Source organism: Prenolepis imparis, unplaced genomic scaffold (assembly GCF_030444845.1).
Source record: "Prenolepis imparis isolate NDT839.2.m4 unplaced genomic scaffold, iyPreImpa1.0 SCAF_1, whole genome shotgun sequence".
Taxonomy (NCBI): domain Eukaryota; kingdom Metazoa; phylum Arthropoda; class Insecta; order Hymenoptera; family Formicidae; genus Prenolepis; species Prenolepis imparis.
Window position 1 is genome coordinate 377,149 of NW_028141159.1, and position 14,925 is coordinate 392,073.

The following is a 14,925-nucleotide window of genomic DNA, read 5'->3' on the forward strand; positions in this document are numbered from 1 at the left end:
CTCGGTTCCCGAACGAGTACGTCGGCCTCTCTATCGCGAATATCAATTTTTCTCCAATACGATATATGCCGATTTTCGTATCTTTCGACCGCTCTTTCCTAAACAGGACAGAGACGCGAAAGGAACAAAAAACGCGCGGAATGCGAACCGGGACAAACCGGATGACGTGAATATATTCGAGTTTGTATATATAAAAAAAAAAATAAGTATCTTTTCCTCAAAGTCTACCAAATTTTGTTAAACTTATAAAAATTGCTCCAATGTTTTAAATCTTTTGTAAATGCTGGTAAAAATAATTTCCAGAAAGAAAAGAGAAACGAAAAAATTGACCCTGCAAAAAAGATTTTGATGTAAAATCTCTACAGTAAAATATTCTACAATTCTCTTAATCGCTAAATTCAGATCGCGTCTACATAGCTTTTATCTTTGATGCAATATAATTTATTCGATAGAACAAAGTCTCTTATAATACAATTACGGCCTTTTATGCGATCGACAATGGATTAAAAAAAAAAAAAAAAAAAAGACGTCGAAAAAGCGATCGCGCGTGAATGTGCTACAAAATAAATATTTCTTCATAGCAAAGCTTATATTTGCCTCTCTTCACACACGAATCACAGCTAATGTACAAGCGCTAATGATCCGAAAACAGCTTTACTACTCGGCTCACACTCGTCGCATCTTGTTAAATTATTTATTTTTATAATTAATTTATATTTATATGTATACAGGTGTGTGTTTGTATATATAATATATATATATATAATCATCTCAATTATTATATAAACTATTAAAATTATATAATACAGCCAGAGAGGACTTAGTGTAATGATCATTATAGACATTGGCTGTAAGCTAGCCATTCCGCTCGGCTTATCGTCGAGATATACTCGTGCACACGGCTCGGTACAGCTATACACCTGATAACGTCGCGAATGAAACAGCCTATGTACTCATAAGTAACGGGGATATACAATAAATTTCATCAATTAACCATGAGTGTGTGTATGTGTGTGTATTGACAGCATACATACTTACATACGTACATACATACATACATAACATACACACATGCATATCATTCGTTATAAATCATGCGTGCCTATAAGTCTGTGAGTACTTCTATGCTGTAGCGTAATTTTCGAAAAAAAAAGCGATTGTTAAGCTCGATACCCGATTTCGGTTTATTTAATCGAACGGAGCAGCACTTAGGAGCCATCGCACAATTTGCATTTCAAGTGTATCTCGTGTCTTTATCGTTCTACTTCCATAATAACATTACACCGCATTACAACTCAATAAAGTATTTTGTCTATCTAGCGGGCTCAAAGTTTGCGTGAGCGTTTACGTGTAACGGTGTCGCTTTTGCAATAACACTGGCCAAACTTGGAAGCATCATGGTTGTCGATTTATATTACATAAAATATCAACGATCGGATCATCGCTGCGCTCGTGTATTCGAAATTATTGAATAAATCCTTCAATGTACATATCTATATTCATTCTTAATTCGGACAATACTGTCGGTATTTTTATATGTATATTTCCATTTCGAAGGTTTCAAATATCGTAATACACATTGTATCAAACAAGAAATATGCAGCGAGGGAAATGTTATGACATAATTACACAGGCATAATTCTTTCTAATAAATATATATATGTATATATAAATTAAATTCTGACACTTTTTAAATGAAAAAACTTTTTCTTTTTATTTCTGACAAAGAAAAAGTTGCATGAAAAATAAAAATATTGCATCTTGATTAATACCAATGCATATCGAGTACAAATTCAATTTTATTCTTTGCTGCACATTTCTGTATGTTGCTTTTATGCAAATACTTTCAGCAATCGATCAAATACACAAAATTTTTATCTATATATAATAGCACGACTAATTTCGATAAAACTTAAAGATTAGTTTCTAGAATATTAGATTTGTATTTGTCTAAAAATAAATCAATACTGGATATATTATAAAAGTGGAACATTGAGCTTGATTACCCCCCTTCCCCCGATAATGGTGATAGTTCTTTACGAGCTTTCTCTACGACCGTAATATTGCTATCTCAGTTTTAGGCTGATGTAGTAAAATATTCACGTCTCATCGATGCTCGCTTCAGTATCGATTCTTCATAAATTCGTACATACAGTTGCATATATGCAAAATTTAAATACTTAATACGCATTTAATCGGATTGAAAAGAGCAGTTATTTACATTAATTCTGCAAAATGTTGACACAAAAAAGTAAAATACAAATGTATATTGAATAAGCATTGGATTAAATGCGCCTAATTATACTCGGAAAGAAAAGAACAAAACAATATTGCGCAGAGGAAGGGAGAAAGACATGGGAGAATCAAAGAATAACAATAGTGATGACACGCAAGTATGCAAACTGCATATTATACATATCAGAGTGCCAGCAACTTCGGAAGAATTAATCTCGCTACATCATATCCTGTAACAATCCCATTATCACGTCAACGTTATTTTATAAGCATTCAAGTCTCCACCACAAGCGGTCGCGACTTGTATAATCTCGACTATTGTCACTCGAATGATCCAAAACTTTTTCGCACTGCTTATGCGTGTGTGACGAGTCTCGTATCATATATAATCGAATATATAATTTATATAATCAACTAAAATATATGCGGACATCGTGACCAATCACCTTTACTCTTACAATCCCAATATTCGCCATTGAAAACATAACAACGGCTATCTGTGTATGGATCCTGTTTCTTTTTGAACCACAACGGTTCATACACCTCATAAGGTAAGCCTGCGGAGGAACAAATCGTTTCCAACTGAGCAAAAATGCTTAGTCTTTTTGCAATCTGACAATATATATATATATATATATATATATATATATATATAAATATATAAACCTACCTTGCGCAGCAGCCTTTTCGGCTTCGTGCTCGCGTGCTCGTCTATTCGCTCTTTGTTTTTCCTCTAAACGCAATTTCTCGGCATTAGCTTCGTCCCACCGTCCATCTTCCATTAATCGTTGATCAGGCCTCAGCCGAGAATCCGTCGGAGCTATACCCTCTTCCGGTTCGTTCAATTGACACGCTAATTCCGTGAAGAAATAATATTTCTCACAATCTTCACTGTAAAATTAAATTGGAACGTTGAAATATCTCGTATACATTAAAAATGTTACTGCGGTAAATATATAATAAAGAACTTTCAATTTTTTTTTAAATAAACATTTCTTGTGTATTTTGCACTATGGAAATAACTTCCACATTTGTAATAATTTTTTATATATATTATGAGAAAAACTTTATTCTATTTATTATTACAATTTTAATATGTTAGGGTTAGGGTTAGGTTAGGTTGAACTGCTGTGAATTTAAATACAATTATTTTAAAAGAAAAAATAAGACTAAAAAATATGCGAAAAGAAAGATATTTTTTCAAATTGTATGTATACTTACGTAGGCATACGTCGTTTCCACGCCAATATGTAGTGACCCGTCTTGTAGACTGGATTATCAGGTGTACCAGATGTGCTAATTACTGGAGCAATTTCTATTTTTGCATCCCATGTACCCTGTACTACCCACTTGACTTCCTTGTTAGAATTCATTACTACTCCCTTCACTTTACGCTGACTATCTCGCGAAAAGTACGAGTACGGTATGTACTTCAAATGGCACTTGATACCCTCCTTATGATTTACGATATCCATATCACCGCTCTGATCGACCCACAATCTTCCGACTATAATATTATGTACTGTAGTAGTAACTTTACGCCATGTATAGTGCTGCTGCCCATGGTTGAATTCCAAATGAGCGGTACCCAGAGGAATCACCTGATTGCAAAAATCAATTATCAGAATGGCTGTTCGGAAGACACAATAGTTGTGCAATCGTTCAATAATTGTCTGTGCGAGTGTGTGTGTAATGTATACGTAATTGATACATATTAATATTCTGCATTTTCAAAAGTCAATCACTCCATTGTTTTTTTTAATGTGGTTAATATGCGTTTGCATATTGTTACATTGACATGACATCAGAATCGTGCATACATTTATAAATGCACGAGGTGCTAGAGCCTAGAAGCCCTGGAAATTTATAGCGTTTTTCACTGGGAGAACTAGTGCGCACTGAGTGCACATAAAGGTTATCACATACAATTTCACAATGATATAAGTAATTAAAAAAGTAAAATAATTAATAGTAAAAGCTATTATTATCATTACTCATATTGAACAATAATAATAATAGCTCTTACTATGAATTATTTTACTTTTTTAATTACTTATATCATTGTGAAATTGTGTGTCATAACCTTTATGTGCACTCAGTGCGCACTAGTTCTCCCAGTGAAAAACGCTATTAGTCTCCCGAGTCACATTATTACAGAAAATCCATAAACTTATAATAAATTTTATCAATTTGAATAAAACATCTACCGAATACATCGATAAAGAAACAAAAATATTTCTTTCAAATGCTTTTATTGATAATATAATTAAAATTATTTTTATCATAACCCATATACTTATATTTGTTTGTAATGTATTAATATATTGCTCAATAATCAATCTCATTATCTATCTCATCTCTATCAAATATATTCCATTTTCATATATGTGTTCAGATTTCATAGATTTGGAAAAATATCTTATATTTCTCAAAAAATGTTATGCTTGGAATTTCAGGGAAGGTAAGTACAGCGCTATAAATAAGTAAAATATATCGTACCTGCAGGTATTTTCCACGAAACTTGGAGGCCATTGTAAACTCTTGCCAGCACCGCCATTTCTTTCCTTCGCAATGTTGAGCCAGCATAGGTGGATGATGGGATACTTGTTCTGAAATCGCCCGCCATCCAAGGTCATCTGTACGATCGCATTCGAAAGTTTCACCAAGAAGGGGATTGAAAGGTTTTCCTGTTCTAGCAGCGGTTGTAGAGTAACTAGATATAGTGAACGCAGCTACATAAGCCATTTGTTCATAGCTATCTGTACATTCCGCAGCCCTATTTGAAAAATTCGTCATTTCGTCATGCGCACAATTGTCATACTTTTTCGTCAAAAATATAGAAATACAACAAAAGATATCGTACCTATCAAGAATATCTGCATATTCATAGTCTTCTGTCAGCCGTTGAAGCATACTAAGTGGTTCGGAGAAATTAACTGGCATAGGAATTTTTGACAAATCTTTGCCAATACAATTTTTCATGATATTCCATAGATTCAAGGGATAAATTGGTTTGTCAGGTACCTTAATCCTTCGCTTCCTTTTGGTCATCCTGGTGCCGCTACCGCCATTGTTGATTTGCCAACTCTATCGAATAGAAAAAAAGACCCGTCTATATTCTGTTTTGCAAATATTTAAAATGACGAAAAGAATAAAACTCGCTTACATTGTCCAGGTCGTCTGTGCTCTTGACGGGTGAAGGAGTCTGCGCTGCTCTGGAATCGGTCACAATAAGAAACGACTCGGCGCCAGTTGAATCGGAAACAGGCAAAGGCGTTGGATCCCCTTCTGAACTGGAGCCATCGTCGCTACCCTGGGAATCGGTGCGATCTCTCGTGTGGGAAATTGAGTTACTCGTGGCGACTCCAGGTATGGTTAGAGTAAAAGTATCCGACTCTTGGGCATCGTAAAATTCAGCGTTATCTTCCTCATCCTCCGACGGAGATGTCGTAATTGCGGGATCTGCAAAGTCAAATCTTTGTTCCATTTGTCACACATTTGGGACGCGCGTTGCATGGAGATACTGAATACGAGGGGAAAATGGAAGCGGGAAAAGCTGGACACGGAGCGGGAAAGAACACGGGGGTCATCTAATCGCTTCGAAACTTTAGATAAGCATTAAGATAAGAAGCGAATACGTTGATCTGTTGATATCTATCGCGGCACGACGTGGCGACATCGAAAACGGGGAAAGCGAGAAGCGCGAGGGAATCGTGCAAATTATAACGTGACACGCGTGATGTCAGGATGTCGCACGCGCGCGCGCGCATACGTTCGTGTTTTACTCAATCGAGATCGTATCAGTAATCAAGAATCGATACGATATTCCCCGAGCCCGTGTGAGACTACGTGCGCCGCCTTTTCAAATTTCATCGCGCCCTCATTTTAATATAATTATATTTATTATAATTATTTCCAATTTAAATCGAATTGACGCACTGTATCGTGCGTCTGCACTCCACAAATAGAGGATTCGCGATATATTTCAACAGTAATGAATCATGCTTGTAGAATTGTAGATCATAAAAAGCTCCTTCATACACACACATGTCTGTTTTTTTAGCTACACTTTGTGTTCTTTTTTGCAATTTCTCTCTCTCTCTCTCTCTCTCTCTCTCTCTCTCTCTCTCTCTCTCTCTCTCTCTCTCTCTCTCTCTCTGGAATTATCATATTATATGTATGTACACGCACCGGCAGAAATGGTGTCCGGCGTTAGATGTGTGCGAATACGTGTATGACTTTCGGCTGTCATACACGTATTCGCACACATCTAACGCCGGACACCATTTCTGCCGGTGCGTGTACATACACTACAATACATTCAAGTACAAAGAGTGTAACAAGGTACAGATAAAAAGAACAAAGAGAAAGAGACAGAGAGAAAAGAAAGAGCAAGACAGACATATGGGACACATCCTGTCGTACGTTTATGCGAATGACAAAATCAATTTTAATGAGAACAGTACAAATTTTCTGCTACACTTTTGCAAACACAAAACGAGGTTGCGAATCGATGAATGAAACACCAATAACGTAACGCACTTTTTAGACTCGTCCGATTATTGTTTTGACAACTTCCGTCCGATCCTGTCTTTCTTCAGTTGGATTCAGAAGGGAGATGGTTCCGAAATTCGTGGAAATCGAGTTTCGAAGAAAACCCGTATCAAAGGCCGCCCGATTAAATTCGGAAGAAACCCAAACCGAAAACACTGTCCGAAATATATATTACCATATACGAGTATGCATTCGAATATACATTTTTTTTTTGTTCTCTATCTCTATATATATATGCTGCAATGTTGCAGCCGTGAGTACACGAGTACGAGTGCACCACGAATGACGTAAAGCGCGATAACGTGTTGCATTAGTGTATGTACGTATACCTCCCCGAAGCCATCTAGCGCAGATACGAGTAAATAAATGAAGGCGCCGAAATTTGAAAATATTTCATTTCCCTCCCACAGTTTATAAACTACAAACTTTACATCACCAGTGACTAATGTGAATTTTATGTTAAATGCAAAAAGATGTAAAATTCAAAAATATGCTTATTAGGCTGAGAATATCAGGTGCATTTAATTTTGGCAGAATATGTGAAATTTAATTATCGAAGTATTTAATATCATTAAAACAATGTTTGTTAATAACGAGAGATATTCTATATGTTACTGACTTGATCTTGAAATTTATACTGCGCTCATTATTTATAAATAAAATTTCAATAAACTAGAAATATTTTGTTGGATATTTTGTAAGGAAAACGTAATGCCTTGAGTAATTAAAAAATATCGAAAAATACGATATGCGAATAAACATGCTACGAAGAATGCAAATGTAAGATTATTTACGTGAAGGTCTGTGTCCTCCTGCAAGTGTCGCTGAAGGAATCGCATGTTGTGCAGCTTCCTCCAAATGGGAATGTTGCCTAGCTAGCTGTTCGACCATCTTCTCTATCCGCCCCTTCTGGTCGCGTTCATGCTGCAACATCTTCTTCCATTTAGGCTCCTGTTGCTGGGCTAGTTGTAAGTAATCATTACTCGTCTGCAACAATGTATATAATCTATTTCGGCAAGGCTTTCATGTTAAATTACATCAGTATTAGATTATATCAGTAAAGAGAATGCACATTGTCAAGTGCAATCTTGTGAATAGAATTTAAGATGATTTTAATTGGCGTGAAAATTAAACTCTGTACCGCGCGTACATTTTGTATTGGAATTGAATTTATACGTGATCTTTGAACGTTAATCATATAAGAAACGAATCACTAAATATATCACAAGAGAAATACGCGACCTTTCTTCCCTCTCTTCACATCTTGATGAATCATTCGCTCAATTATGTATTCTGTATATATCACGTTGTAATAAGATTTACAAAATATTTAAAGACACATATTTTCTGAATTTATAAATTTATAATATCAAGTCCTATAAAAAAGTGTGCGAACAATCCTTATGCTATTGAATTCTAATATAAAAATTTTAACATTTGATCAACAAATTTCAATCTGTATATCTTCAGTTGCATATAACAGATGAAAATGACATTTGTATGCCATGTTTTTTTAAAGATGTTAAGGTCTATTCTAAATACACCTTTTATCTCAGAATTTGTTAAACATTTATCGGATATCTGATGTTGAATAAAAAAATTATTGCAATCATAGCCACATTAATTAATACTGACATGTAAAAGAGAAACAAAAATTCAGAGAATAAAGTTTAATTGTAAAACTCGAACAATATAGGACTTGTTGATGCACTTTTTCGCAAGATTTTTAAATAAATTCATGACGTTAGATAAACGTAGACATCTCGTGTGTCTTCCAATATATTTAAATAATACATGTTTAAATATTTAAATTTATAACAGATTATATATGTTGAAACTTACGCTGATCATAGCATTCGCCGCAATCCGGAAAAGCGTAGCTCGCTCGCTGACGGTCTTGAATTTTGCCGTTAATTCGGGGGACGGAGGCTCTAACGTTTCCAAATCGGTCAAAGCTCGCTGAAGCGCAACTCCCTGCTTGGATATTAAGTCGTTGCACGCTTGCAGATCATCCAATCGTCGCGTTAGATCCTTAATCACAGACGCAGTTTCTACGTTTTGATTGTCGTTGTCTTGATATTCCTCCTCCTCTTCTTCTAAAAGAAATTTCGCATAAAGTATTAAAGTTCATTAAGACAGACGAAAAGGATAGACAGTACGATGTGTCGTATTAGAATATATTCCTTATAACGTCTGACGTTTGTACAAGATATATGATTCGGATTGAAAAATATCAAACTGAATCGAGTTAAAAATCACCAAAATTAAAACTGACTATTTAACTTGAATGCATAAATTATATGTACATTATATGTATCTGGATTTAGAATATTTATACTTTTCCCATCTTAGGTACACAGGTGTACTGAAAAAGGTACGTCGAAAAAGCGTTACACACAACTTATACAAACAACGACGACGATCAAGTTACGAACCAGATTCCATTGCTTGGATGGCTTTAGCTTTTGCCAGCTCGAGGGCTGTAACCCATTGCTGTCGCTCCACCTCGGTCGATGCCTTGATGTGGAAGGTTTGCGTGCCTCCGTTGCTCACGACAAAGGTACAGGAGTCCACCGTGTGTATTAAGGCCCCGTGTAAGGAAATCGTGCCGCGGCAGGTGTGGGACATCTCCGCGGGATTTCTAAAACGAGAAAGATGGAGACAGTCTCGAGTACTCACATTCCTCTGGAATCGCCTCGCAATTGCCGAATGACACAGAGAAAGACAGACGTGAGTTTGCGAACTGTAGACTCGATTGCCGACGTTTCCTCTTTGATCTTGCGAAGGAGCGACTTCTCTTGCAAAAAAAGAATCGACACGTCAATTTGTAACAATTGATTCGTCTGTGTTAATCTGTATCACACTCGTATCTGACTCGCCAGGAACAAGGGGGGGAGAGAGGAGAAACAGAGCGAAAGGACGGTCGGGAAAATTAAAAGATATGAGATTTATTAGCGTAATCGCCGAGAGAGAGAATACACTCGTTAAAAGCGATCCCATTACCGTCCCGCAACGATCCGGCTCCTGTGTTCATGTCTAATATAAATAAACATCTCAACTTGGAATAGTCCAACAATCCGTAGGAGTTATTCCGTCGTACGAAACAACAATCTAAAGAACGGAGTAGGAGCTCTCAATCGGATCATGCACGTGAGGTCACTCGGGTTAATCGAACACGCAACAATCACGATTCTGCGTGAAAAAAAACCAACAAGTCATGCTAATACAATTGAAACAATAGTATATAGGGTGTCCCCGAAGTAGATCGACCAATTTTCGGAGCATTCTATATACGTATCTCGTGGATTAAAATAAAAGATGATTAGAAATCTGAAAATACTCCTTTTCTTTTCGAATTATAAATGTTTTTTCATCGACGGCGGAGTTTTGCAAGAAATGTGCCTAGTAAAGTTAAAAATACGACCTCATCGTATATTTTTACATTATTAATATTATAATTATACGTAATTATATTATAATTATGTTCGTTGTATGATTTTTCATTAATAATAGATAATAATAGTAGTTATTGTGATTCGGTATGTTGATTTAAAAATGTACATTAATGTAACAATAAAAATCTCCAAGTAAATCTCTTTTTATCAATTTATATTTGAATCTCTCGTGTATCTTATTCTGTCATTATAAGAAGAAAAATTATATTCGACAATTTCTCTAAAAGAAAAGATGGAGTATTTTTTCAAGAGCAAATCTCTATCAATCTTGGGAATTCTTGCAAATCTCCGCAGCAGAGGCAAAGTTATTTTTAGCTTGGAAAGAATGCGGATCTATGATTACACCATCTTTTTTCCATCCTTAAGATAAATCAAATTTGCTTTGCCAAAAAATTTATCGATCTATTTTAGATACACCAAATGATTTGCGGAAACATTATCTTGTATACTTATCTCTTCTAACATGACAATATTAATATCACTCGCGCGTTAGCTTGTTACGTAATTTTCGGCAATTCTCTTTTCTGAAAATTTTCTATAGAAATTCTAGACAAATTCTCTTCTCGCAATAAGATGAGTTTACATTTATTTTAATTACTTGCAATTCTCGGAAAATAGAGAGCCATTATTGAATTTGATTAATCGTGAATTGTTGTCGTGTTGAATTGACTCTATACCACTGATAAAATTCATTTTTTACTTACAATTAATATTAAAAATCAAAATCATTCTTCGACTCGATATTCGTAGGCAATATTTATACAGGGTGTCCTGACGCTGCCTTTATTTAAGCAACAGATTCTTTGTGCTTGCGTGATGAATTTAGATCAAACGTTCTCTCTTATCAAATATGTTGAATCACGCATCTCAAAGTTGAACTAATTAAACTTATCACAGACAAATCTATTTTATGCAAATATTCTAATGGCTATAAGGAAATACCCTGTATAATAATAAAAAATTATCGTGTCGTAAATGAGTTATCTCAAAATATTATGTTAAAAAATTTAGGCGAATACAAAGACTACTCGGGAGAGAAAGAAATATACTTGAGAGAAATATATACTAATATGAAAGATGACGAGAGAAGGAAGAAATAAAGATTATTGTCTAACAAAGAGATTACAGAATCTTTCATATCGATTATACTCGGAAAAGAAATTACTTAAAAATGCTTAATTTTACAGATAATTTAGTCCGTCTGATAAAAGCGGATTCGAGCGTTCGCCCGGAGAGAAATAAAACTGTCTAATCTAAAGACTTTAATAATATAGCTATACTCTGTCGATCCGATAACGATCGTTAAACTGTACTGCCCAGAGACCACTATGCCAACAAAAGTAACAAAAGACAGATTCGATCGGAATGAACGGCACTAGACTAACATAAAGAAGCTGCACGTTTCATTGCACGCGGCTGCATTGAATTATGCACATACATACACACACGCGCACACATACACAAACAGAGAGAGAGAGAGAGAGAGAGAGAGAGAGAGAGAAAGAAGGAAAGAAATACTGAAAGAAAGGCATACAAGAAAGTACAAGTGTATACGTTTAGCATATTTAGCATATGATAGGAGGGCATTTAATTTCCAGATTACACGTAAATGTATCGCTTACATGTCACAAACAGGTACAGAGAAAGCGGATGAGATTATATTGTATATTAGGGAACAAGTCACACAAAACTGCATGTAAACATGTAGAGCTGAATGTAATGGGGTATATATGTGTTTGTGTGTGTGAGAGGGGGTGTTTGTTTGTATGACGGATAATTGAGTAACAAAAATGAAAATTGGAGACTTCAACGTCCTCAGCCGTTTTTTAAATTACAGATTCGCTAAGAGGAAAGTCGGGATATTTCGGCGATTTCGTACACATCGTTATCTTTTTCTCTCTTTTTTTTTTTGTTTTTTTATTTTTTTATTTTTTTACTTACTCGGAGGCTCTGCCAGTCCTCCGCTTGCGTCGCGTTGATATCTTTGGCCCCCCTGTCGGTTCAGCCCTAAACAATCCATAAAACAAATAGACCCCGTTCATAATGTGTAATAGTGCAAGGCTTATTATTTCAAATTTGCTTTTTTTTTTATTTTCGTTGCCTAGACGAGTAACGTTTTGCTTTTTTCACTCGTCGAATTGGCATAGATCGAAAAAAGAAAATCGGTAAAATCTCAACGGTGTTACAAGTCCACTCGAGTTTTCTAACACGAGTTGCGTGATTTTGCGTGCCGTGCGAGAAGCCTTACGACAGAATCGAGAATTAATTCGTACAACACGAGAAAATACGTAAATACATTCCAGAACATTTTTCTTTTCAGGGAAGAGACATTGCAAAACTGAAATCACACAAACTGTGCCAAAGCGGAACGTCAAACTAGAAAAATCCTAGGAAGCCGGTGCATATAAGTAATCGTCTGTCGGAAAAAAACGCGGTCGCTCTACAGCAAAAGGAATAACACGACCATGAGACGATTTTTTTTGTCCCTCATATAATGAAAAAAATCTCTATCATTCTATTTAATTTTGCAACGAAATTGCCAGAACAAAACTGACGAAAATTGTCAAAAATTGCAAGTCACAAAGAGGCGAAAAATCTATGCTGCAAACTGAATAACGAAGCGTTTAATAACGATTCAATGAGAAATCTCGCAAGAGTTAATAAAAAAATAAAAAAAAAAGAGGAATATATATATATATATATATATATATATATATAGAGAGAGAGAGAGAGAGAGAGAGAGAGAGAGAGAGAGAGAAGATCAAATTTCTTCGATGCGGATAAACGAAAAAATGCGTCGTCAAAAATGCAAACATCTGCAATAGAATTACGTAATTTTTTATTTAAATCGCATTCTTTCAAGAACGTGCGAAAATGTTATACATATATAGATTTTTTATTAATCTCAACAATCATAAATAATTCTTAATCTCTCCAGCACTTTTCTTTTTTACTTGAAATAAACGTCGAATAATGATCGACTATAAGTTCATCGAGAATTCTACTATTGATTTCTACATTTTGCGACGCATTATGTAGATGTAAGTTGCAATGTTGTATCGGTATCGTCTGGAAAGGATTTTGTCACGCTTTTATGTAATCGTCGCGATACTTGATTGTTCTCCGGAAATTACACGCGCGTGTAACTCGTATTGTTACACGTTACAAGCAAGTAGAAGAATCGAAGATACTGTCAAATAGTATTGAAATAGATAGTGATCAATTCGATATCATACTGAATAAACTCGTAAAATCGCGCTTGGAAATGAGAAATCACAAAGCTCGATTATGTGTACATGCGCTCTTTCTAATACCTTATTAAACGTATCCAAGTTCTCATTCTAATACGCTCTTGCTACAAAATCATCTCTTATCGCAAACTCTTTGGGAGATTACAAAATGAGAACGCAATAAACGAACAATAAGGAGCTGTTTCTCGACCTCTTTTTCTTGTCAAAATGAAATACGTTGATAAAAAAAATAAGAAATCTTTGTCTCATTTCTTTACTTTTTTCTGACGCAACAATTTCGATCGTTTTCACGATCTTTCGATAAATATCATGAATTAACAATAAAGTACATTGTCCGCAAACAAGGCGCGTTATCATTCATCGCGTATGCGTTTTCCTAGATAAACAGCGCTTCAAATACATATTTGATCAGCTGTTGCCAGGCTATTTCTGACCGGGAGCGATCGGAAAGAAAAAAATAAAAAAACAGTACTGTCACACACATACGCACACATAACCTAATCGCGAACGGAGAACAGCTCCATATTGCACATTTGACGTGTCTCTAGATTTCATTTCTCCACGCGGTTTGGGGCCTGACGTTGACACAGTCGTAGAAAGTAAGAAAAAAAAAGACGCAGACAGCAGGTCCGCGAGGCCCGCGAGCCTGCTGGCGTGCGATCTCGCATCAAGATCGATCGTTGTAACGTTACAACGAGCTAGAGTCTAGAGGCGTATTAGAGACTCGCGATCGCGCGAAAAAGTCGGAGAACTTTGATAAAGGCGGTTAGACAGAGGTAGACAGGTAGATAGGTAGAGGTAAGATCCGATGACACGTAGCAAACTACCTGTAATACGACAGAAGGCCGTTTGACAGGACGAACCATCTCCGTTGATAACCTTTCAAGTAGTTGGTCCATTTGAAAAGCCAGCCCTTCATCTCTTGCCCGCCGTGCTGGCTCTTCGGGTCGCCCATGCTCTCTCCCGGCTATCTAACGCGTACGTTAACGCTCACGCTTTTTCGCGTCTCACCGAAACGATCACGACGATGCGGGATGCGGGCCGATGCCGATATCTGCCTACACCGCAGCCTACACATCACCCGCGTTGTCCGAAACCACCATTTTGATTATTCCTCGTGGATCGTGGAAGGAGACTCTTTCCCCTTTCCGCGCCGCGTGCTGGCGCTGACTGTTCTGGCTGTTCTGGCTGTTCTGTCTGTCTGTGTCTGTTTGCATACCGTATACACCTGTATGTACATTGTACATACACTTGTACACGCGCACGTAGAATGTCAAGTCAGAGCGGACGACAGACGCGACGCACAACCGGCGATATTATCAGGTGCGATGCCGATTTCGTATGGTACGCGCTAAATACCGATGACGGATAGTACAGATCCTCTACCAACACCTTTTTCCTCTTCGAAACGATGTGCCACGTTTTTCTTC

General features: G+C 36.4%; 1 protein-coding gene across 6 annotated transcripts; it reads right to left on the bottom strand.

Annotated features, from left to right (window-relative positions):
- Window positions 1–414: 414 nt before the first annotated feature.
- Osbp (oxysterol binding protein) lies at window positions 415–14,695 on the bottom strand. 6 transcript variants are annotated; one of them, XM_083045154.1, is made up of 11 exons: window positions 14,323–14,695; window positions 12,186–12,251; window positions 9,225–9,586; window positions 8,632–8,885; window positions 7,584–7,776; window positions 5,402–5,697; window positions 5,099–5,322; window positions 4,735–5,011; window positions 3,457–3,836; window positions 2,906–3,126; window positions 415–2,792 (listed from the first exon to the last, which is right to left on the bottom strand). In XM_083045154.1, the coding sequence occupies exons 1-11, from the start codon at window positions 14,448–14,450 to the stop codon at window positions 2,650–2,652; spliced, it is 2,544 nt and encodes an 847-aa protein (XP_082901280.1). In that variant the 5' UTR covers window positions 14,451–14,695; the 3' UTR covers window positions 415–2,649. The 6 variants fall into 6 exon arrangements, with proteins under 6 accessions (XP_082901280.1, XP_082901284.1, XP_082901291.1 ...); XM_083045158.1 differs by having other exon boundaries at window positions 8,632–8,882; window positions 14,323–14,694; XM_083045165.1 differs by having other exon boundaries at window positions 9,225–9,430; window positions 14,323–14,689.
- Window positions 14,696–14,925: the final 230 nt, after the last annotated feature.

Coding starts and splice junctions, on each gene's coding strand:
- Osbp (XM_083045154.1), bottom strand. CDS start 14,450: ATGGGCGACCCGAAGAGCCAGCACGGCGGGCAAGAGATGAAGGGCTGG. Junction 5,698..7,583: donor AGGAGGACACAGACCTTCAC/GTAAATAATCTT, acceptor TTGACTTTGCAG/ATCCCGCAATTACGACATCT. Junction 3,837..4,734: donor TTCGTGGAAAATACCTGCAG/GTACGATATATT, acceptor TTTTGCAATCAG/GTGATTCCTCTGGGTACCGC.